This window comes from Cetorhinus maximus, chromosome 8 (genome assembly GCF_964194155.1).
Source record: "Cetorhinus maximus chromosome 8, sCetMax3.hap1.1, whole genome shotgun sequence".
Lineage (NCBI taxonomy): Eukaryota > Metazoa > Chordata > Chondrichthyes > Lamniformes > Cetorhinidae > Cetorhinus > Cetorhinus maximus.
In genome coordinates, this window is record NC_135886.1 from 108,822,753 (window position 1) to 108,845,114 (window position 22,362).

The window sequence follows — 22,362 nt, forward strand, 5'->3', positions numbered from 1 at the left end:
GAAAGGGAAATCATGCTTGACAAATCTACTGGAATTTTTCGAGGATGTAACTAGTAGAGTTGATAAGGGGGAGCCACTGGATGTGGTTTATTTGGACTTTCAGAAGGCTTTCGACAAAGTCCCACATAAGAGGTTGGCGTGTAAAATTAAAGTACATGGGATTGGGGATAGTGTATTGAGATGGATAGAAAACTGGTTGACAGGGAGGAAACAAAGAGTAGGAATAAACGGGTCTTTTTCCAAATGGCAGGCAGTGACTAGTGGGGTACTGCAGGGATCGGTGGTGGGACCCGTTATTCACAATATTTATTAATGATTTAGATGAGGGAATTAAATGTAATATCCCCAAATTTGCAGATGACACAAAGCTGGGTGGGGAGGGTGAGCTGTGAGGAGGATGCAGAGATGCTTCAGTGTGATTTGGACAAGCTGAGTGAGTGGGCAAATGCATGGCAGATGCAGTATAATGTGGATAAATGTGAGGTTATCCATTTTGGTAGCAAAAACAGGAAGACAGATTATTAACTGAATGGCTATAAATTGAAAGCGGGGAATGTGCAATGAGACCTGGGTGTCCTGGTACACTAGTCGCTGAAGGGAAGCATGCAGGTGCAGCAGGCGGTAAAGGCGGCAAATGGTATGTTGGCCTTCATAGCCAGAGGATTCGAGAACGGGAACAGGGGTGTCTTGCTGCAATTGTACAGGGCCTTGGTGAGACCACACCTGGAATATTGTGCGCAGTTTTGGTCTCCTTATCTGAGGAAGGATGTACTTGCTATAGAGGGAGTGCAGCGAAGGTTTACCTGACTGTTTCTTGGGATGGCGGGACTGACATATGAGGAGAGATTGAGTCGATTAGGATTATATTCGCTGGAGTTCAGAAGAATGAGGGGGGATCTCATAGAAACCTATAAAATTCTAACAGGACTAGACAGGGTAGATGCAGGAAGGATGTTCCCGATGGTGGGGGAGTCCAGAACCAGGGGTCACTGTCTGAGGATGTGGGGTAGACCATTTAGGACTGAGATGAGGAGAAATTTCTTCACCCAGAGAGTGGTGAGCCTGTGGAATTCGTTACCTCAGAAAGTAGTTGAGACGAAAACATTGTATGTTTTCAAGGAGGAGTTAGATATAGCTCTTGGGGCGAAAGGGATCAAAGGATATGGGGAGAAAGCGGGAGCAGGCTACTGAGTTGGATGATCAGCCATGATCATAATGAATGGCGGAGCAGGCTCAAAGGGCCGAATGGCCTACTCCTGCTCCTAGTTTCTATGTAATACATAAACTCATCCCACTCTCCCACTCTATTACTACAAATTTGGGTTGCCCAGGCTATCCAGTGATTAAGGTCCCCAACAAATAATGTTCCTTGTTACATGCATCTCTGATTTATACTCTGCTCAATTCTGCAACTACTCTTAGGTGGGAGTAATATATCAGTTCCCATTGTTTTCTGCCTTTGTTTCTTAATTCTGCCTAAACTGGTTTCAATGTCTTGATTTTCTGACCTGCGATCCTTTCTTTCTATTGTCTTTTTATCCCATTCTTAGTTATTGGGGCAACTTCTCATTCGTTTCTATTTTCTTTATCTCTTCTAAAGGTCAAGGGTCCTGGAATGTATAATTCCCAACCTTGATCACTTTTCAACCATGTCTTCATAATAGCTATTAGCTCAAACACATTAATTTCCATCTGTGCCATCGGTTCATATATTTTGTCGTGAATGCTTTGCACATTCAAAGGAAGCGCCTTTAGTTCTGGTTTTTTTCCTTTTTCACAGGTGTCACCAGAGACACTATTGCCCTTTGTTGAACTCATTTTCCTTCCGGGCCCACTCTACTCATTTTTATCCAAATCGCTGCACTCTGTAGTGCCACAAAATTTCTTTTATTGCATTTGAATGTGCCTTTTCCTGAATCCTTTCCCACCTACCCAGCCTCCCCATTTCTCTGCTGCCCTCATCATTCAATTTGCCAGGCTATTGGTCCCAGCCTGGTTTAAATGGAACACATCCCAATGGAGCAGCTCCCTCTTTTCCCAGGACTGGTGCCAGTGCCCCATGAATCGAAAGCCCTGTCTCCCATTCAACTTTTCCAACCACACATTTAATCTTCAAATCTGTTTGTCCCTATGCTAACTTGCACATTGCCCAGGTAACAATCAAGGGATTATTAGCAGAGATTCAGCATTTTAATTTCAATCCCAGCTTCTCAAACACAGTAACAGGATTTCATTCCTAGTTTTACATTATCATCGATTCCTACTTGGCCCATGACAACTTGATCCTCCCCCTCCCACTCCAAGCTCTTCTCTGTGAGATGTCCATAACCCTGGCACTTAAGAAGGAGAAAGGAAGGGCATCCAAAGCTAGAGATCACTGGAAACCTAAAGATAAAAAGGATAAAAAAAAATGAAAAAGATTTCCATTAATATAACCTTTTCAGGACTTCTGCTTATCGCAAAGCGCTTTCCAAACAGGGCAGAGAAAAGAGGCTTATAACAATTATAAGGTCGCACTTTGTCAGTAGGATGACATCATTTACATTGGGGAAAAATTGGGTGGGAAAAGCCAATTGTTCTGCTCCAGACGTCAGAGTCACAGCCAATCCTAGCAATAACATTCCCCAGGAAGATGATTTTTTTCTTTCTTTGGGATGGCTGAGGACTACTTCGAGGTCAGAATAGAACTTTTCCTTAACATCTTCATAAGAGTCAAGGATCAGGGCATTAGCACTGATGACAGTGGCATATTGGTTACGGCTGAACCGCAGGTCGCACCATGTGCCTTTCATTTATACAACGGGGATTGCTGGCAGCGGCAGCCTCTCTTTTCCAGTAAGTGAATCCCCCCAGCTTGGCCCTTCACTTGCCCATCCCCAGGAAGACAGGTCTGACCAAGAGCAGCAATGTCAGTTTGGAATCCTATTTCTGGACAGTTGTTCCCAAGGTATCTACGAGTGTTCTAATATTGCAAGTTACAAAATTTAGAGTATTCTTTCTTTGACCACAAAGATGGCGATCTCACTAGGTGCAGTCCCCTGTCAGAAGAAAGTGAGGCAGCCTGTTTTTGGGCACCTTTTCTAGCCCCCATTCCCCATTTAGAGTGAGCAAAGGGTATCCTGTAGAGGAATGCTTAGTCACAGATGCTGCTACCCAATGACACTTCTGTCTCAATACAGGTGTCAAACAAGCTTCACGCATCTGTTGCCTGTATGCAGATTCTTGACTAGGGACTCCAAGGTTCACAGCCCTATCTGCACAATCAACCCTCCATTGCCACAGGGCTTCACAGTTGGACCCTTGCTCGTTACTTGATTAAATGTGGGACCTTGTGGAGGACCATTATTATCCACACATCTTGACGGGTTGATGGTCAGATTTTGCTAATGCGTCAAACCTTTGCCGCTACAGTCTTCTTCCACCTTCGCAGCCGGCAAGATACAGTCTTCCTTAACCTGGTCTGCATGTAGACTTTTCGGTCACACTTTGTCCAACAGCTCCCCCTAACCTTGCTATGGGTGGGCCCTACCAGGAGCAAGGGGCTCCTAGTGGCATCACTCAAGGGATTATCGGAACACACAAACCTCCCCCCCATATCAAGGTGGCAATCCACAGAGTGGTCTGTGCTGCAACCAATCCATGATTCTGTGAACCTGCGTTGCAGTCACACTATTTGCTCTTGGGCTATTGCTGCACTCTTCGTACATTTGAAATTGTCATAAAGTTAAACTTTGAGCAGTTCACCATCAAAACTGATGCCAATTCCTGCCAGAATACACCTGTTCAGTTTAAATCCCTTAACATTGTAAAGGAAAAGCTAAGAGAATGATATCTGGTTTAATGGACCTTAGCTATCACAATAGGTTTGAGAGAGTTAGGTCTTTTTACTCTAGAAAATCAGAGATTTTGATCCGGCTGTTTAAAATAATGAAGGCATTAGATTGTGTCTAAATGGAGAGACTATTTGAATTAGACAGGTCATAGATAACCAGAACACGAGTGTTAAAATACACCATTACAGAGCTAGAGGTGAAGGGTTCTGATGAAAGGTCATTCACCTGAAATGCTGTTTCTCTTTCCACAGATCATGCCTAACCTCAGTATTTATAGCATTCTCTGCTTTTATTTCTGATTTCCAGGATCCACAGCATTTTGCGTTTGTCTGTTGGGATATTTCTTTCTACAGGGAATTATCACTCGTGCAGAGAGCTGCAAAGCTCAAAAAGGTGGAGCTTTCTCTACCAGTGTCCACTTCTCTTCCTGGTGAAATAAGGCATTAGTCTCTGTAAGGTGTATGCGATGAATACACCTTATTGTTGCTATGATGAGAGTACTTTGATTACATTCAGTTCAGTCTGAAATTACATAGATTAGAAAGAGTAAGAATGGGTTCATCATTCCATGTTAGAGATGAGGCCAGGCTTTCTGTTTTCTCCAACAGAGACTGGAAGATGACATTAAATGGTTCTTAAATTTAATTCAAATGCATATGGCAGCAAAATAGCAGTTATATCTCAACATTTTGTATCAAAAGTTAAAGCACCAAGTCCTCAAACTAATTTTCCTACCTGTGAAGACAACTGGAATTTGAAGCTCCAAGATTGAGGTATCATTGACACTTCAGTACTTGTTACTGAATATTGCAATTGAGTGTCAATCGTGACTCCTCGGGTGCTGAAGGAGTCTGTCTCTACATGTAGCAAGACCTAGACATCATTCAGGCTTGTACCACACAAGTGCCAGGCAATGACCACTTCCCCATGGCATTCAAAGGCATTACTATTGTTGAATTCCGCCACCATCAAGATCCTGCAAGGGGGGGGGGGGGGGGTGGTTACTATTGAATAGAAACCTAACTGGACCAGTCATACACTGTGGCTACAAGAGCAGGTCAGAGGCTGGGGATTCTGTGACAAATAACTCACTTGCTGACTCCTCAAACCACTTCCACCAGTTGCAAGGCAGAAGTTAGGAGTGTGATGGAATACTCGCCACTTGCCTGGAAGAGTGCAGCTCCCACAACACCAAGAGACTCTACACCGTTCAGGACAAAAGCAGCTACTTGATAGGCACCCCATCCACCACCTTCAACAGCGTTGCAACAATTCTGTGATTCACTCCCTCCATTACCAGCGCATAGTAACATCATTGTGCATCATCTACACTGCAGCAACTGACCAAGGCTCCTTTGACTGCACTTTCAAACCCGTGACCTCTACTATCTAGGACAAGGGCAGCAGACAGCACTGCCTGCAAGTTCCCCTCGAAGTTACACACCATCCTGACTTGGAACTACATTGCCATTCTTTCACTGGCACTAGTATAATTGCTCAAAGTTGTTCCTATTATTTAGCTCACATAATCATATCAACTGATATATATTGGTGTAAGAACACAAAACAATCAGCTTGAGTTCAATTAAGATTGATCAGCAACATTACAATATTCAAAGTAAAACAGAAATAGCCCTGATTAATCCCTTACAGATATTTCATAATACATATCACACTTTGCAATGTTAAATATGCTTCAGACAGCCAGGACTCATTCAGCTTTAAGAGCCAAAGTTTCAAAATGAAGGTGCAATTTCATTACAAGAATCTCAAATATCTCAATATTGAAGTCTCTTTTGTAGCAAGTTGCAATGCAAACCATCTTAAAAAGGAGCTAGCCATTTTTCTTTTTAATTAGTAATCTTGCCCATTGGGACATGGGCCATCATCTGCAGAGCGGACCATAAAAGTTTTCCTAAAATCATGGATAGCTGTTACACTCTGCCAGATCCATAATGAAATTTAAATAAGGTAAAGCCAACTTTGTGCAACATTCACAGCATTTACTGTAAACTCAAACTGAAGTCTCGATCTCCCCACTCAGTGCAACCTCCATTTACTAAAGCAAAATATTTTGGGTGCTGAAAATCTGAAATAACAAAAAAAGCTGGAAATACTCAAGTCAGGCAGCAGCTATGGCAAAGAGAAACAAAGCAAACATTTCAGGTCTGATGAAAGGTCACAGACCTGAAGAGTTAACTCAGTTTCTCCCTACACAGATGCTGCCACACCTGAGCATTTCCAGCATTTTTTTTTCAACCTCCATTTACTGCTCCCTGTCACAAACCTCTGGTGACTGCAGAAATTTTCCAATGCATGTTCCAATTCACATTCATTCCATGGTCAATGCCCTTACTGCTGAGCTATCCCATGCACATTTTATTATCTGAATATTGAAATACTTAGTTAATTAATGTAGAATATTTTAAAGTGGTTGAAATGTTCAGGGCATTTCAGCATGCATTTTGTTTAGCATTTTAGCCAGAGAGCAAATGTGGAGGAAAAAGCAAATGCATGATCAAAGACAGTTTGGAAACTCAAAAGGCGGAATGATAAACACCCAGGTCAAGGTATGGCCCATAATGGGATAAGAGGGCTGTTGCTAAAACACCTCATATACAGATAGAATTGAGATACTGCTAAGGCAGTCAAAATTATTGAAGTCTGCAAGGCCATTTAACAGACCCATTTAAAATAATAAAGGCTTGGAGAACTGATGAAGGGTGAAAGATTGGGAATGGGGTAAACACCTCAATGTGGCCTTAGCAAATGTGCACCTACACACACGCGAGTAGATGCAGCTCAACTGCGGAGTATAAGGTGAGACCTTTTTCACCCAAAGTTTAAGGGGTGTTCTCAGGGTACTCTATTCACCTCAGGTTATCATGAAAGTTACAAGTCTGATCAACTTAAACAAGACTTTGTGAAGGAAACATTATATTAATTGCTCACTATTTAATATAATACTGCAGAACAGTTAAATACAAACCAATAATGTTATTAGTCAATCTATATTAAAGCTCATCATTTAAAAAAAAACACTTGGGCTTGAATCAAGCAGAGGGTATGGTTGCCAGGCTAACAGCCCTTTGCTGCGATCGTAACCATGGGACATTTGTTTATATGTAACTTCTAGCAAATATGAATAAATTCAGGGCTTATGATAGACCAAGAATCTGCTGAGGATCTAAAGAATCCCTTGAATCCCCATCTTGGCTAACCCTTGTGTCTCCATCTCAATTTCTCAGGTTTGCCACTGTGATTCAACAGTAAAGACTAGGTGTATTTTTTGCTAAAATGAGTGAAAAAAATTCTGGGGGCTAGCAAATTGTTATAAACTAAGACTGAGGTTGTATATTATTCATTTAAAAGTTTAATAAATCAATAATGTAACACAACTCTTTTTGCTCTCAAAAGTTTTGGCCAAAGTGGGTAATCTAGTGCAAAGGAATGCACAGAATTGAACAAATTGCCAAAATCAGTTTTAAAACTGCAATAGCGATGAGGCAGCTTCATGCAGCTTTGAACATTAATTAAGCTACTACTTTTTTCTTCAGTTTTCTCCCCAACACTCCTGACTTCATAAACTCCAGTTGAGGTATACAGTCTGCAAGCATCAGTAATCCTACAGGGCTAGTATTGACAGATTATTCAAACAAAAGAAGCATTACAGCCAAACCCAAAGCTGTTTCCAACCAACAGCAACACACACACACACACACACACACATCCCACTAGAAGTCACGATTCAGCAATCTAAATCCTAGCTAATTTTTTCTATCGCCAAGTTTGAAGCTTCAGCTTAAGTTAGTGTTTGCAGGTGGACAGCAGTTAAACTCTCCCAATTCTACTAAGACAGGGGGAAGAAAAAGGGAGATTAATTATAAGGCTTGTTACACAGGAACTATTTATTCAATATTTATTGAACACGAAAACCTTGAATATGGACCTCTTCCACTTTATGTAAGGGACAAATATGTACATATATAACAAATTCATTTGGAAAAGACACAGTAGTCTTTGTGCACCTCTGTTGCCAGCTTGTAATTACAAAGGCTTCCTATTGTGCGTTAGATGTTTAATTTTCACATTCTTAAAAGAACTGAGCATGTTGGTTGACATTTTATCAAGTTCTCCTCCCTTTTCCTCCTGCGCCCCTGAAGTGAAAAGGTTTAATAGTACAGGAAATAAGCAACGTTTTGTACAACCCAAGCTGACCATAAAGATTGAAAAAAAAAAACGGCTTGTATTTTCTCGTGATCTACATCCTGATGAGAGTTATGTCCTGCCGCAAGTCTCCAAATGTTGCTGCATTCTCAGTGGTTAAATCTATTACTGTTGTGATAAATGAAAAAATAACATGGCAAATGCTTTGGAATTTTCCAGCAGGGTCTAAATACAAAACAGACATCACTGCATTACACACAATATTTTATTACCCACATTCCACTTTTGGCACCTCCTTTAGTTGTCGAAAAACGCTGGCAAAAAACGGAACAAAATCCACATTTGTAAAATAAAACATGTATAGATAATGTTCACAACTAAGGATTGATACCATTTACTCCTTGCAATTCTAAAATCAATGTTAAAATAAAACTTCCAGAAGTGGTGAGCAATTAGTCTTCTCTCAATGCAGAGTTTCAAGTGTGAACAACAGAGGTGGGATGTCTAATGATGTCAAGAAGTTTGAAGACTCATGCGCTTTTACAAGAAAGAGAAAATAAAACAAGCTCTCCCTCCCAAAAAAAAACATGGACGCAACTCAAAATGATTCAACAATGATGTGGCTAATCAAGAAGATAAAACTGATGAGGTGCAGTTTTGCATTGCATCTGTTCTTCACAATTACCAAAAGTTAGTTTGAAAGATGGGGAGGGGCTGCATTTGCTTTTGGTGTCCACTGCTACCTCAAATATGTGGAAGTCCAACAGCATTAGCAGAGATTCACAAAGTACTCTCTGGATGGGCACATTTTCCTTCAGAGAAGTTCTCTCCCAGTTATTTCAGTAATGCCATCCTCCATATATTTCTAGGCAATACGAACTAAAAAAACTCATTTACTGGGATCAATACTGTAGCGTTAAGCCATTGACCATCCGAGATTTGAAGTGCTTGATGAAGCTTTTCTTCATCTGAATTTCTATGCCACATAGTTGTATTGGTTGGTATTTTCTTTGTCTCTTTCCATGTAGTCCCTGTCAATTAATGACTCTATTCTTTTCTTTAGATCAGCAGGCTGAAAGGAAAAAAATGTAAAACATTATTTACATGGTAAAAAGCAATTTGGAGATGGCCAAGATGCACTGCAACAACTCGCCAAAGCTTCTTCAACAGTACATTCCAAACCTGCAATGTCTAGCACCAAGAATGACAGGGTCAGCAGACACATGAGAACACCACCACCTGCAAGTTTCCCTCTAAACCACACTGTGGCTGCACCTGCACCAGATGGACTGCAGCAGTTCAACAAGGCAGCTCACCACCACCTTCTCAAGGGCAATTAGGGATGGGTAACAAATCTGGCTTTGCCAACGTTGCCCATACCCCATGAACGAATAAAAAAAAATTGTGGTTTAAACAAAGTTAATAATTAACTATTGCTGAAAAGAGAGACATGTTACTGAAGCTTTAGTCTTGCACTCATCTTGCACAAATGCAAGAAGTCAATATTACAAACGATCACAACAATTTATACCACAGGAGAAAGGGCACTGATTGGTTGGCAAGTTGACTCTGATCAGCCGAGGTGTTGCCATGGAGAAAGCAATGGGGTGCGTGAGGCTCGCCACTGTTGATTGTTTGAAATTTGGTACTCTTGCGTTTATCCAGATGAATGCAAGACAAAAAGCTTCAGCAACACATTTCTCTTTTCAGCAATATTCAAGTTCTGTACTTACAAGTGACTAAATAATTAATTGAAAATTCTGATTTGCTTTGAATTGCTGGCTATTCAATTGGGAAATCCTGTTTGCTTACAAGTGAGCACACTCAGCTCTCACTTAAATTGATCTCCCTCCCAAACAAAGCAACAGTCTCTTTGTATGCTTTGATATTTCTCTGAGAGATGACTACTCTTTATTGCTTCTGTGGAGGGGTGAGGTGCGTGGCTGGGGAACAGAAGAATACTCAATCACTGAATATAAAGTCAGCAACAGGGTTCCCTTTAGATTGCAAATTGTTGTATCTCACACATAATGATCTTTCCTGATGTAGAAAATACGGGTAACCCATACCTTGACTGGAAATTTCAGCTGATTATACACTTCAGATACAAGGAGGTTGTGGCTCAAAGTCTTTCTCATTTTCATGATTCGGACAATAGCAGCATCTATCTGATACTGTCTGTCCTGGAACACTCTCTCAGTAGTGCTGGCCTGTTCCTCGACCTACCAGAAAGGGCATAAGTGTTACAGTAGTGATATTTGAACTTGAATGAAAAATGCTAACATAGTAATGCTAACTTCAAAATTAATTACTCTGGAATTCAACTCAACCAATGTTTGAAATAGAAAGACAAGTCAGGCATGTCAAATAACTTCAATGAATCTCTAGCAATAGCAACTTGCATTTACATGGCGCCATTAATGTCGTAAATCATACAAAGGTGGAAGTAGACAATCTTGGGGATGGAAAAACATGGGGTTGGATGCTAAGGTTGAATATGGTCTGGTTCAGCATCAGACGCTGGCCAGGGACAATGATGGAATTGGTAGCTAGGAAATGGAACTGTGGCAGAGACTGAAAACAATAGCTTTGGTCTTCCCAATATTTAATTTAATGATTCCATCCAGTTAAATGCTTACTAAGTGAATATTTTGCTCAATTCCCAAGGAGTGTTGGATCGCAAATTAGGTTAAGTGTTAATCTTTCAAACCATCCCAATGCTTCAACTGGTTAAGACAGTTTATGTCATTCCAACTAGTAAGATGCCGAGTTCAATCCATAGTCTGTGCCGAGTGAGTGGATTTCAACTGGAGCAGCAGCAGGATGTTACAATTTGCACTAGCAGTGAAGGGTCAGAGAGTTGAAAAAAATAAATGAACCATCATAACACTTCTTGATTGTCATTGAGTGATCTTGGTTTTATTCACATATATGTTGAGAGGGGGAGATGACGACTATGAATTCAGTAAATGCACAAATTGGATGAAAGAGCTGCAAATCGCCTGCTGACACTCATTGTTCAGGTTCAGTCATGGATAACGGTGGGCACCTGTGCTACTGTACATTGGTCTTCAGGAGAGGAGAGGAAGGGAAAAAACAATGGCAAAAGATAGGAGGATAAAAATTGTTCTAAAAACAAAAATCAATGGTCTTTTACTTTTGGGTATTAGGTTTACATTCAGATGGGTATTAAAAACTGTCAAGTTCAGAAATGGAGTTTAGACAGTAGTAAGAAGCATGCAGGCCAGCTCGATGGACACCCAAGTAGTTAACTCAGGAATTTGGTGAGTGAGGGAAAAGATGCTGTTCTGGTCTTGTACAGAACAAGGAATGGTCCAGAGATGGAGTGAGACACACCGAGACCTGAGAGTTAAGCTTAGAGGTGTTAACTGGGTAAGCAGGTAGGTGATCAGTTGGTGATTTTTAAGGTTCTTTTTTTCTCTAAACTCGGCAGTAGCTTAAAGTATTACTTGGGAGATATTAGTGCACATTAAATTTATAGCTCAATTAGCTAAACTGCTTAATATAACTAGAAATTATTGCCAAGTGGTATTTCTAAACTTGAATTTCTAACTAAATAAAATGCAATAAACATGGCAGATCAGGTGAAGTGTTGCAGCTGTAGCAAGGAGCTGTTGAACATCAGTGTAACGCACAGCAGCCACAGTATCTGCAGCTCAAGGCTCAGAGTTATGAGCCGGAGTTTGAACACTGCGATGACCAGGAGGCTTAAGCTAGGCTTGGCATCTCTTAGGCTAGGTTTTTTAAAATGTATTCTTTTATGGGGTGTGGGCACTGCTGGCAAGGCTAGCATTTGCTGCCTAGCCCTAAATGTCCTTGAACAGAGTGGCTTGTTAGGCTATTTCAGAGGACAGTTAAGAGCCAACTACATCTGGAGTCATATGTAGGCCAGACCAGGTAAGGATGGCAGATTTCCTTCCCCAAAGGACATTCATGAATGAGATGGGTTTTTGCGACAATCAATGATAATTTCATGATCAACATTACTGAGACTAGTTTTGTATTCCAGATTTATTAACTGAATTCAAATCTACCAGCTGTCATGGTGGGATTTGAACCCAGGGCCTCTGGATTACCACTTTGCCACTGTCTCCCCATAAATTTAACTCAGGTTTAGTCAGTGGTCAGGAACAGGAAGGTGTGACTATGCAGAAGGTAGTTATAGGGATCCAAAGGTAGCACTAGTATAGCTTCAGCCCTTGCACTTGTCCAACAGGTTCAAGGTTCTTGCAGCCTGTGTGGACAGGGGCTGCAAGGAGGATGAGCACACTGACCACAGCATTGTGGTATTGGGAGTCATTCAAGTGGTGGTGGTGTGGGTGGGTGGAGGGGGCGGGGCGCGGTGTTGAAAGAAAGGAAGTAAAAAGGAATGCAGTAGGGGACAAAGTTAGGCTAGACCCTATTCTATGCCAAGACCTTGAGCTCCAAAGGCTATGCCGCCTGCACGGTGCCAGGGTTAAGGACATCTCCTCAGAGCTGGAGAGGAACTTTGGAGTGGCAGAGGAAGGACCCTGTTGTTGCGGTCCACCTGGGTGCCAACGACATAGGCAGGACTAAGAAAGGGGTTCTGCTAAGGGAGTACGAGCAGCTATGGGCTAAATTAGAAAGCAGAAGCATAAAGGTAGCAATCTCTGAATTACTACCTGACCCTTGAAGAAATTGGTATAGGGTAAATAAGACCAGAGAGTTAAACGCAGGGCTGAAAAATTGGTGTGGAAGAAATGGGTTTCGATTCATGGGCACTGGCACCAGGACTGGGGAAAAGAGGAGCTGCACCATTGGGACAGCCTTCACTTGAGCCACCCTGGGGCCAGGACTAAACTAGGACTAAAGTGAGGATTTTAAACTAAATAGTGAGGGGGTGAAGGGTTCACGTGAGGGGAGATTTAGAAAGCTAACAAGGTAAGACAAGACAATTATGCAGGGTATCAATATGGGTAGTGACAACAAGAGTGTGTGGCAGGAAGAGACAGAGCATACAAATATAATGCACCAGCAAACAGGGTCAAAATAGGGAAAAATAGTAAAAAAACAGAATTAAAGGCTCTTTATCCGGATGCATGCAGCATTTGTAACAAGATGGCTGAACTGAGAGCAGAAATAGAAATAAATAAATATGATAGGATAGCCATTACAGAAGCGTGGTTACAAAGTGAACTAGGGTGGGAACTGAATATTCAAGGGTATTTGACACTTTGGAAAGAGAGGAAGAAGGGACAAGGAGATGCAGTAGCTTTGTTAAGAAAGGATGTGATCAGTGGTGAGAAATGATCTTGGCTCAGAAAATCAAGATGTAGGCTGAGTTTGGATGGAGATAAGAAATATCAAGGAAAAGAAGTCACTGCTGGGAATAGTTTATAGGCCCCCTGACAGTGATTACACTGTAGGACTATGTATAAATCAAGGCAATAAACATGTTAATCTTCATATAGATTTCACAAATCAAATTGGCAAAGGGAGCCTTGAGGAGGAGTTCATAGTGCGTATTTGGGACAGTTTCTTGGAGCAATATGTTCTGGAAACAACCCAGGGAACAAAGTATTTTAGGCCTGGTAATGTGTAACGAGACAGGACTATTTAAGGATTTCTTGTAAAGGGTCCTCTAGGCATAAGTGATTATAACATGTTAGAATTTCACATTCAATTTGAAGGTGAGAAACCTGAGTGTGGAACTAGTGTCTTAAAATTAAATAAAGGCAATTATAAGGTTACAATGATAGAGTTGGCCACAGTGGACTAGAAAACTAGGTTAAAAGATAAAACAGTAGGTAAGCCATGGCAAGCATTTAAGGAGATATTTCAAAACTTTATGAGAAGGTTGAACAATCTGGCAAACTAAGGAAGTTAAGAATGGTGTCAAATTGAAAGAAAAGACATACAATGGTAGGCCAGATGATTTGGGAAATTTTAGAAAGTAGCAAAGAATGATCAAATACAAAACAATAAAGAGGGAGAAATTAGAATAGAAGATGTAAACTAGCAAGAAATATGAAAATAGACAGTAAGAGGTTCTACAAATATGTAAAAGGAAGAGAGTAGCTAAGTAAACTTTGGTCCCTTAGAAGATGAGACTGAGGAATTAATATTGGGAAACAAAGAAATAGTGGAGAGTGAATAAATATTTTCCAAGTGCCTTCATGGTAGAAGACACAAAAAGCTTCCAAAGAATAGTAAAACAAAAATCAGGAGGTAGAAGGAGGAACTTAAAAACAATCACTAGAGAAAAAAACTAATGGGACTAAGGACTGACTAGTTCCCTGGACTGGATGACCTGCATCCTTGGGTTTTAAAAGTGGCTCCAGAGATAGTGAATGCTTTGTTGTAATCTTCAAAAAGAATTCCCTAGGTTCTGGAAAGTGCCCCAGCAGATTGGAAAACTGCAAATGTCACACTTCTATTAAAGAAAGGAGAGAGAAAGAAAGCAGCAAACAATGGCCCAGTTAGCCTAACATGTCATTGGCAAAATATTGGAATCCATTACGAAGAAAGTAGCAGCAGGATATTTAGAAAATCATAATACAATCAAGAAGGGTCAACAAGTGTTTTATGAAAGGGAAATCGTTTTTGACCAATTATTTGAGTTCTTTGAGGATGCAACAAGCAGGGTGGATAAATGGAAACCAGTAGATGTAGTGTATTTGGATTTCCAAAAGACATTTGATAAGGTACATACAAATTAGGGACAGGAGCAGGCCACATAAGGTGCCACATAAAAGGCTTTTACACAAGAGCTCATGGTACTGGGGTAATATAAGCATTGTTCGAGGACTTGCTAACTCAGGGTACATGGTCACTTTCAGATTGGCAAACTGTAACTAGTGGAACAGCCCAGGAATCAATGCTGGGGCCTCACTACTTAGAATTTATATCAATGCCTTGGAGGAAGGGACTGAGTGCATCTGTAGCCAAACACAAGGATAGATAGGAAAGCAAGTTGTGAAGAGGATGCATAGAGTCTGCAATGAGATATAGATAGGTTGAGTGCGCAAAAGTTAGACAGATGGAATATAATTAAAGGAAATGTGAGGTTGCCCACTTTGGCGGGAAGAATAGAAAGGCAGAATACTACTTAAATGGAGAGAGACTACAGAACAGTACAGAGGGATCTGGGTGTCCTTGTACATGAAACTCAAAGTTAGCATGCAAGAACAGAAAATAATTAGGATGACAAATGGGATGTTGACCTTTATTGCATGGGGGATAGAGTATAAAAGTACAGGGCATTGGTGAGACCACACTGGGATACAGTTTTGGTCTTCATATGAACAAAAGGATATACTTGCATTGGAGGCGCTTGAGAGGAGGTTCACTAGATTGATTCCTGGGATGAAGGGATTGTTTCATAGGAAGGTTTGAGTAGGTTTGGCCTATACTCATTGGAGTTTGGAAGAATGAGAGGTGATCCTATTGGCACATAAGATTCTGAGAGGGCTTGACAGTGATGCTAAGAAGATGCTTTCCCTTGGTTGGGTGAGGTTTGGGGGGTGCAGCGGAGGGAAGAATCTGGATCTAGGCAGCAGAGTTTCAAAATAAGGGGTCTCCCATTTAAGATGGAGATGAGGAGGAATTTCTTCTCTCAGAAGGTCACTAAATCTTTGGAATTCACTAGCTCTGACTGAAGTTGAGGCTGGATCATTGAATATATTCAAGACAGAGTTACAGATTTTGATCTACAAGGGAGTCAAAGATTATAGGGGGGGCAAGTAGGAAAGTGGAATTGAAATCAGAATCAGATCAGTCATGATGTCATTGAATGGCGGAACAAACTCAAAGGCTAAGTGCTCCTATTTCTCATGCATTATTAATAAACGCCTAACTATCAGGGGCCCACCGCATGATACTGGTACTAGGTTCCTACAAAATATTCCATGCTCCAGCATCAACATCCCTCACCTTGAGCACTGCAAAAAATTCACTAGAAGATTAAAAAGTTAAATACAGTACTCTATGTATTTTAACCGATAACATAATGAGTCATCAAGGTGCGAGAGGTCTTAAATACCGTTTCTTTCATCTGGATCTGATTAATCTTGATCCTGAACAACTTATGTTTGAAATCATCATTACAGGTGAACTTGTCATAGTCTTCCACATCTTTGCTTTTCGGAGTCTTAGTCAGTACACGTGCTTTGCCACATGCCAAAGATTGCAATGTTCGTCGCAACTCTCCATCCTCTATTTGAAGAAATTTTTGTAATTATTAACATTATACAAACACTTGAGAGATATCTTTACCCATCTTACCTTGAGAGTGCTAACTCTGACTTCGAAATGATGCCACAGGTACTCTCCAGTATTTTGCCTAAGTGGTCATTTTCATACATAGGCTCAGACAGCAATTGTAAGTAGGTTTGTCAAAAGTGAATGACATCACATTCTGATAATCCTGATCTCATCTGATGTCAACATATGCACGCACATCCAATTCTGCAAAACTCACTGGATACTTTGAGGAAAAAAGAACCTGGTTGATTTTTAAAAAATTATTCATTGACAGGATGTGGGTGTCGGTGGCTAGGCCAGCATTTATTGCCCATCCCTAATTGCCCTCGAGGTGCTGATGGTGAGCTGCCTTCTTGAACCACTGCAGTCCATGTGCTGTAGGTACACCCACAGTGCTGTTAGGGATGGAATACCAGGATTTTGACCCAGCAAGTGAAGGAATGCTGACATATTTCTGAGTCAGGATGGTGAGTGGCTTAGAGGGGAACTTTGCAGGTGGTGGCGTTGCCATGGATCTATGCCCTCATCCTTCTAGATGGTAGAGGTCGTGGGTTTGGAAGCTGCTGCCTAAGGAGCCATGATGAGTTTCTGCAGTGCTTCTTGTAGACGGTATACACTGCTGCCACTGCTCGCGTTGGTGGAGAGAGTGAATGTTTGTGGAAGGGTTGCCAATCAAGCAAGGTGCTTTGTCCTGGTGTCAAGCTTCTTGAATGTTGTTGGAGCTGCACTCATCCAGGCAAGTGAAGAGTATTGCATCACACTCCTGACTTTTGCCTTGTAGATGGTGAACAGGCTTTGGGGAGTCAGGTGAGTTACTTGCTGCAGGATTCCTTGCCTCTGACCTGCTCTTGTAGCCACAGTAATTATGTGGCTCGTCCAGTTCAGTTTCTGGTCAATGGTAACCCACTGAATGCTGATAGTGGGGGATTCAGCGATGGTAATGATACTAAATGTCAAGGGGTGATGGTTAGATTCTCTCTTTTTAGAGATGGTCATCGCCTGGCACTTGTGTGAATGTTACTTGCTGCTTGTTAGCCCAAGCCTGGATATTGTCCAGGCCTTGCTGCATTTGGACATGGACTGCTTCAGTATCTGCAGAGTCACGAATGCTGAACGTTTTGCAATCATCAGTGAACATCTCCACTTCTGACCTTATGATGGAAGGGAGATCGTTGATGAAGCAACTGAAGATGGTTGGGCCTAGGACACTATCCTGAGGAACTACTGCAGTAATGTCCTGGAACTGAGATGATTGACCAACAACCACAAACATCTTCCTTTGTGCTAGGTATGACTCCAACCAGCAGAGAGTTTTGCCCCTCCAATTACCATTGACTCCAGTTTTGCTGGGGCTCCTCGATTCCACACATGGTCAAATGCTGCCTTGATGTCAGGGCCAATCACCCTCACCTCACTTCTGGACTTGAGCTCTTTTGTTCATGTGTGAACCAAGGCTGTAATCAGGTCAGGAGCTGAGTGACCCCGGTGGAACCCAAACTTAACAGGTTAACAGTGAACAGGTTATTGCTCAGCAAGTGCCACTTAATAGCACTGTTGAAGACCCCTTCCATCACTTTATTGATGATTGAGAGTAGACAGATGGGGCGGTAATGGGTTGCTTTTTATGTTAAGGACATAGCTGGGCAATTTTCCACATTGCCGGGTAGATGCCAGTGTTGCAGCTGTACTGGAACAGCTTGGCTAGGGGCACGACAAGTTCTGGAGCACAAGTCTTAAGTACTATTGCCGAATATTGCCCAGAGCCATTGCAGTATCCAGTGCCATCAGCCATTTTTTGATATCACATGGAGTGAACTGAATTGGTTGAAGACTGGCAAATGTGATGCTGGGGACCTCCAGAAGATGCAGAGATGGATCATCCACTCAACACTTCTGGCTGAACATTGTTGCAAATGCTTCAGCCTTATCTTTTGCACTTATGTGCTGGGCTCCTCCATCATTGAAGATGGGGATATTTGTGGAGCCTCCCCCTGCAGTTTAACTGTCCATCACCAGTCACGACTGGATGCGGCTGGACAGCAGAGCTTACATCTGATCCGCTCGTTGTGGAATCGCTTAGCTCTGTCTATCATGTGCTGTTTATGCTGTTTGGAATGCAAGTAGTTCTGTGTTGTAGCTTCACCAGGTTGACACCTCATTTTTAGGTCTGCCTGGTGCTGCTCCCGGCATGCCTTCCTGCACTCTTCATTAAACCTGGGTTGATCCCCTGGCTTGGTGGTAATGGTAGAGTGGGGGATATGCCGGGCCATGAGGTTATAGATTATGGTTGAGTACAATTCTGCTGCTGATGGTCCACAGCACCTCGTGGATGTTCAGTCTTGATTTGCCAGGTCTGTTCGAAATCTATCCCATTTAGCACAGTGGTAGTGCCACACAACATGTGAAGGGTATCCTTAATGTGAAGACGGGACTTTGTCTCCCTCTCCCTAACTCAGGGTTGCTCAGATTAATTGCTGTGACTCAATTAGCTGTCTCAGCTGAGATCATCTAACCAGCACAAATAAAGCCAATTCATTAATACCTAAACTTCAGAGATAATTATATGAAATATAGGTATATTACTCAATCATTTGATTTTTGTTTCAGTTTAGAGTCAAATTGATTATTTTGACTATAACCGAATACAAATTTCTGAAACTTGCTCCACGAGTATTGCATTTCTCCTCCCATATTTCAAACAAGCGCATTCAAACATCTTGCACAGCTCTATGATATTGTTGCTTTGTAATTCGAGGCCCAATGCATAGTAAAATTTTACATTCAACTAAGTTCCTGTTCACAAAAAAAAGAACACAAACCTATTCCAGTAGCAGTTTTAATTTCTTCCAAACTGAACTCCTCCCCTTCATTAAACATGAGTAGTACCAGAGTTTGGAAAAGCGACACTTGAAGCTCTTTCTTACCCTGTCATAAAAGCAGATTCCACTTTTTAAAATCATATTTCTTTAGTAAAAAGGCTGCAACAACTAACCTGAATTAAAATTGAATAGTTTTAAGTTGGCAGCACCCATTTTGATACAGAGAACTGGGGAATTCAAGGGTACTTATTACATTTTAAAATGAAGGTATATGATCTGATTACTTAACAATTATATGTGCTCAAATGTAATAATTCACAGTATTTGTAACCAAAATAATATTCTTCTCAACCAGTGTTTGCAGCTGGATTGATCTACCTCTCAGACAAATTATAATGCAGTCTTATGTTTAAAATAAGTCACTTTTTCCCCATTCTAAATTTTAGAATGCTCAACATGTCATAATTCCTCTAGACATTGTATTATGGAAGCATTGCAAAAAGTTGCTATCTTTGGTGTGTGAACTAGAAATGAGGAAAATTTGACAGCATTTAAATTTTTAAAAAACTTCCCCCAACAAATTTTCTCCTGAAGATACTGATTCTTGTTGGCATAAGATTACATTATTTTATCCAGTGGCACTGTGTAAACCTGGACAGCAAATAAGAACATAAATAGGAGTAGGCCATTCAGCCCCTCAAGCCTGCCCCACCATGGTTGATCTGCCCCAGGCCTCAACTTCTTTTTTGTGCTAGTTCCTCACAGCCCTCAACTCACTGATATTTCAAAAATATATCTACCTCCTCTTTAAATGCTTTCAGTGATCTAGCCTCCACAACTCTGAGATAGAGAATTCCAGACATTCACTACCCTCAGAAGAAATTCCTTCGCATCTCAGTTATGAGTGTCGCCTTATTCTGTAACTATGTCCCTCAGTTTGAGATTTCCCAATATTAGAAAAAATTGTCACAAAGCAACACAACAGACTCAATTTTGTCCTCACCGAACATCTACACCTATACATTTCCATAAGAGGTCACTGGATAGTGATCAGGGGCGAGGGCCATGGCTGATATTTTATTACTCAAATTCGGAAATGGTGAGGCCAATCTTATCACAGGAAATCAGGTCCTCATTGAGGTTAGCTAACTCAGTACAAATTGGAGAATCATAGGCTAACCTTCCACACCCCCCACAAAGAACACTTTGCTGGGATTGCTGGAAATTAGTTTTTGTTAGCTCTCAACACATTTCATAATGTTGTATAGGGACCGGAGATAAAGCAGGTATAAAGAAACTTGTTCAAACAGCTGTAAACGCATCTCAAATAATTCAGATTGCCCTGGCCAATAATTAACAGATATTGCACAGTAAGTACTAACAGCTCAAGTTGAAAACAGAATATTCTAACCAATAATACCTTGGTGAATTTTTTGCTCAAAATGAGGACGAAATACTTCATTTTTTAAGTTAGTCAGCTACTAAGTAAACCTACTTCTACCCTTTCCTGACAATATGCTTAACTGCAGGTTTCCCTCTACTGCATCTGTAGGACAAGAAATAACTTTCCACACCAGCCATCCTGAAGCACAGTTTTATGTTGGAAGCATTTGTTCGCAAGGAACTGGATTAAGATTGCCCAAACATATTTCATGGAGGACCCTTGGTGATAACTGTAACAATACCTACATGGCATCATTGTGAACTGGATTCCAATCCAGGATGCAGGGAAAATCCAGTGTCCAAATCTATGCAGAAGTAAACAAACTTGCTTTGTGTAACACCTTTCACATCTTCAGGACATCAAGTGAATTGCTTTTGGAGTTTGCTACTTATATAAGTAACAAAAGTAGCTAATTTGCACACAGCATGGACCCATAAACAGCAATGAGCTAAATGACCAGTTAATCTGTTTTGGCACTGCTGATAGAGGGATACATGTTGGCCAGACACTGGGAGAACACCTCTTCCCCTTCAAATAGCATCTTGTGATCTTTTAAAGTGAACTCAACAGTCAAGGCCTTAAATGTCAGCATATATTATGTACTTAAATCCTGGAGTAGGGCTTGAATCCATGACATCCTGATGCACGAGAACTGCCACTGAGCCTAACTGACACTGAATTAGCACGTTTAGAATATAGGTTCAAAACATTAAATGTTTCTGCAGCTTTAAAAAATTGTTTAACAAGTCCAATAACAACCTAATTAAAACTATAGGATTTTTTTTTTTACAGCTCTAAATATGATTGGAAATAATCAAGTCCAATTTTTGAAACATACCTCTTTAAATTCTGCTTTCAATACACAATGACCCAAAGTTGATTGCCACTGCAGCTTTCTACCGCTGTGCTTACCCAGATAAAACGTCTTGAAAATCTCCTGAAGTTTCACCATCTACAGAAAAAAACAAGTATAGTGTTTTTGATAATGGTTTAAAATCCTCCTTTTCATGCCATTTCGGTTCTCCTAGCTAGGTGTCAAGTGGCTTAATGCAACTGAGTCAGCTTTTGGCAGGAATACGAATGTAGCCCAAGGACACTAGCTACGCCATGAGCACAAGAGCTCCCAGTCAGAAGTTTCAAAAGTAATTTGTCAGACATTGAAAACAAATCCATATTTTAACTTCAACACATTGCAGTTACGTATCATTCAAAACAAGTAGCTCTTCAGTTGTTAGTCATTCTTGAACATCCGTAAAATGCATTAAAAAGAATGAAGCAGACAATTCAAACCAGAGGGTACCAGGTTTGATTTCTGGTCTGTGTTGATCTAGCTTCTCTCAATTATGGGAGCATTTGGGTGCTACATTTATCTGGGAGGGAAAATCTAGCTCATGTTCTAGGTTGCTATACTTTGAGGCCTGTTGGAAAGAGCAGTCTGCAGACATTAGGTGAGAACAGGTTAAGATTTAGCTCTTACATCTGCCAACACTTACTGTCTCAGTCACAAACACAAATGGTCACTTGGACAATATATAAATTTGCTCCATCAATTGAATGGTAATCTCTCCTCACGGAGTCCTGCTATCCTCACCTTGGAGCTCAGATGACATTCTGGTGAACCTGCACTGCACTCCTTCCAAGACCAGGACAGCCGAGTTGCAATGCCCAAAATGTACAAAGTACTCCAAATATGATCCAAGTAGGGCTTTGTATTGCTGCAGCAAAACTGCCCCCCCTCCCTTTTATATGGAGCCCTCTAGTTATAAAGGCTCATATTCCAGTAGCTGTTATGAATTTTTTTGTACTTGACTATGTTTTCATGATCTGTATACATGAACCACAATCTCTTTGAATC

The 22,362-nt window shown here is 41.1% G+C and overlaps 1 protein-coding gene across 1 annotated transcript in view; it reads right to left on the reverse strand.

Annotated features, from left to right (window-relative positions):
• Positions 1 to 7,738: 7,738 nt before the first annotated feature.
• Positions 7,739 to 22,362, reverse strand: part of cul4b (cullin 4B) — an 80,227-nt gene continuing 65,603 nt past the window's right edge. Inside the window, exons 16-20 of the mRNA XM_078547396.1 lie at positions 21,346 to 21,459; positions 19,064 to 19,169; positions 16,024 to 16,196; positions 10,070 to 10,222; positions 7,739 to 9,072 (exon numbers count right to left, since the gene is read on the reverse strand). Coding sequence (XP_078403522.1) covers positions 8,977 to 9,072; positions 10,070 to 10,222; positions 16,024 to 16,196; positions 19,064 to 19,169; positions 21,346 to 21,459 — 642 coding nt within the window. The 3' untranslated portion in view covers positions 7,739 to 8,976. The remainder of the gene's footprint in view (positions 9,073 to 10,069; positions 10,223 to 16,023; positions 16,197 to 19,063; positions 19,170 to 21,345; positions 21,460 to 22,362) is intronic.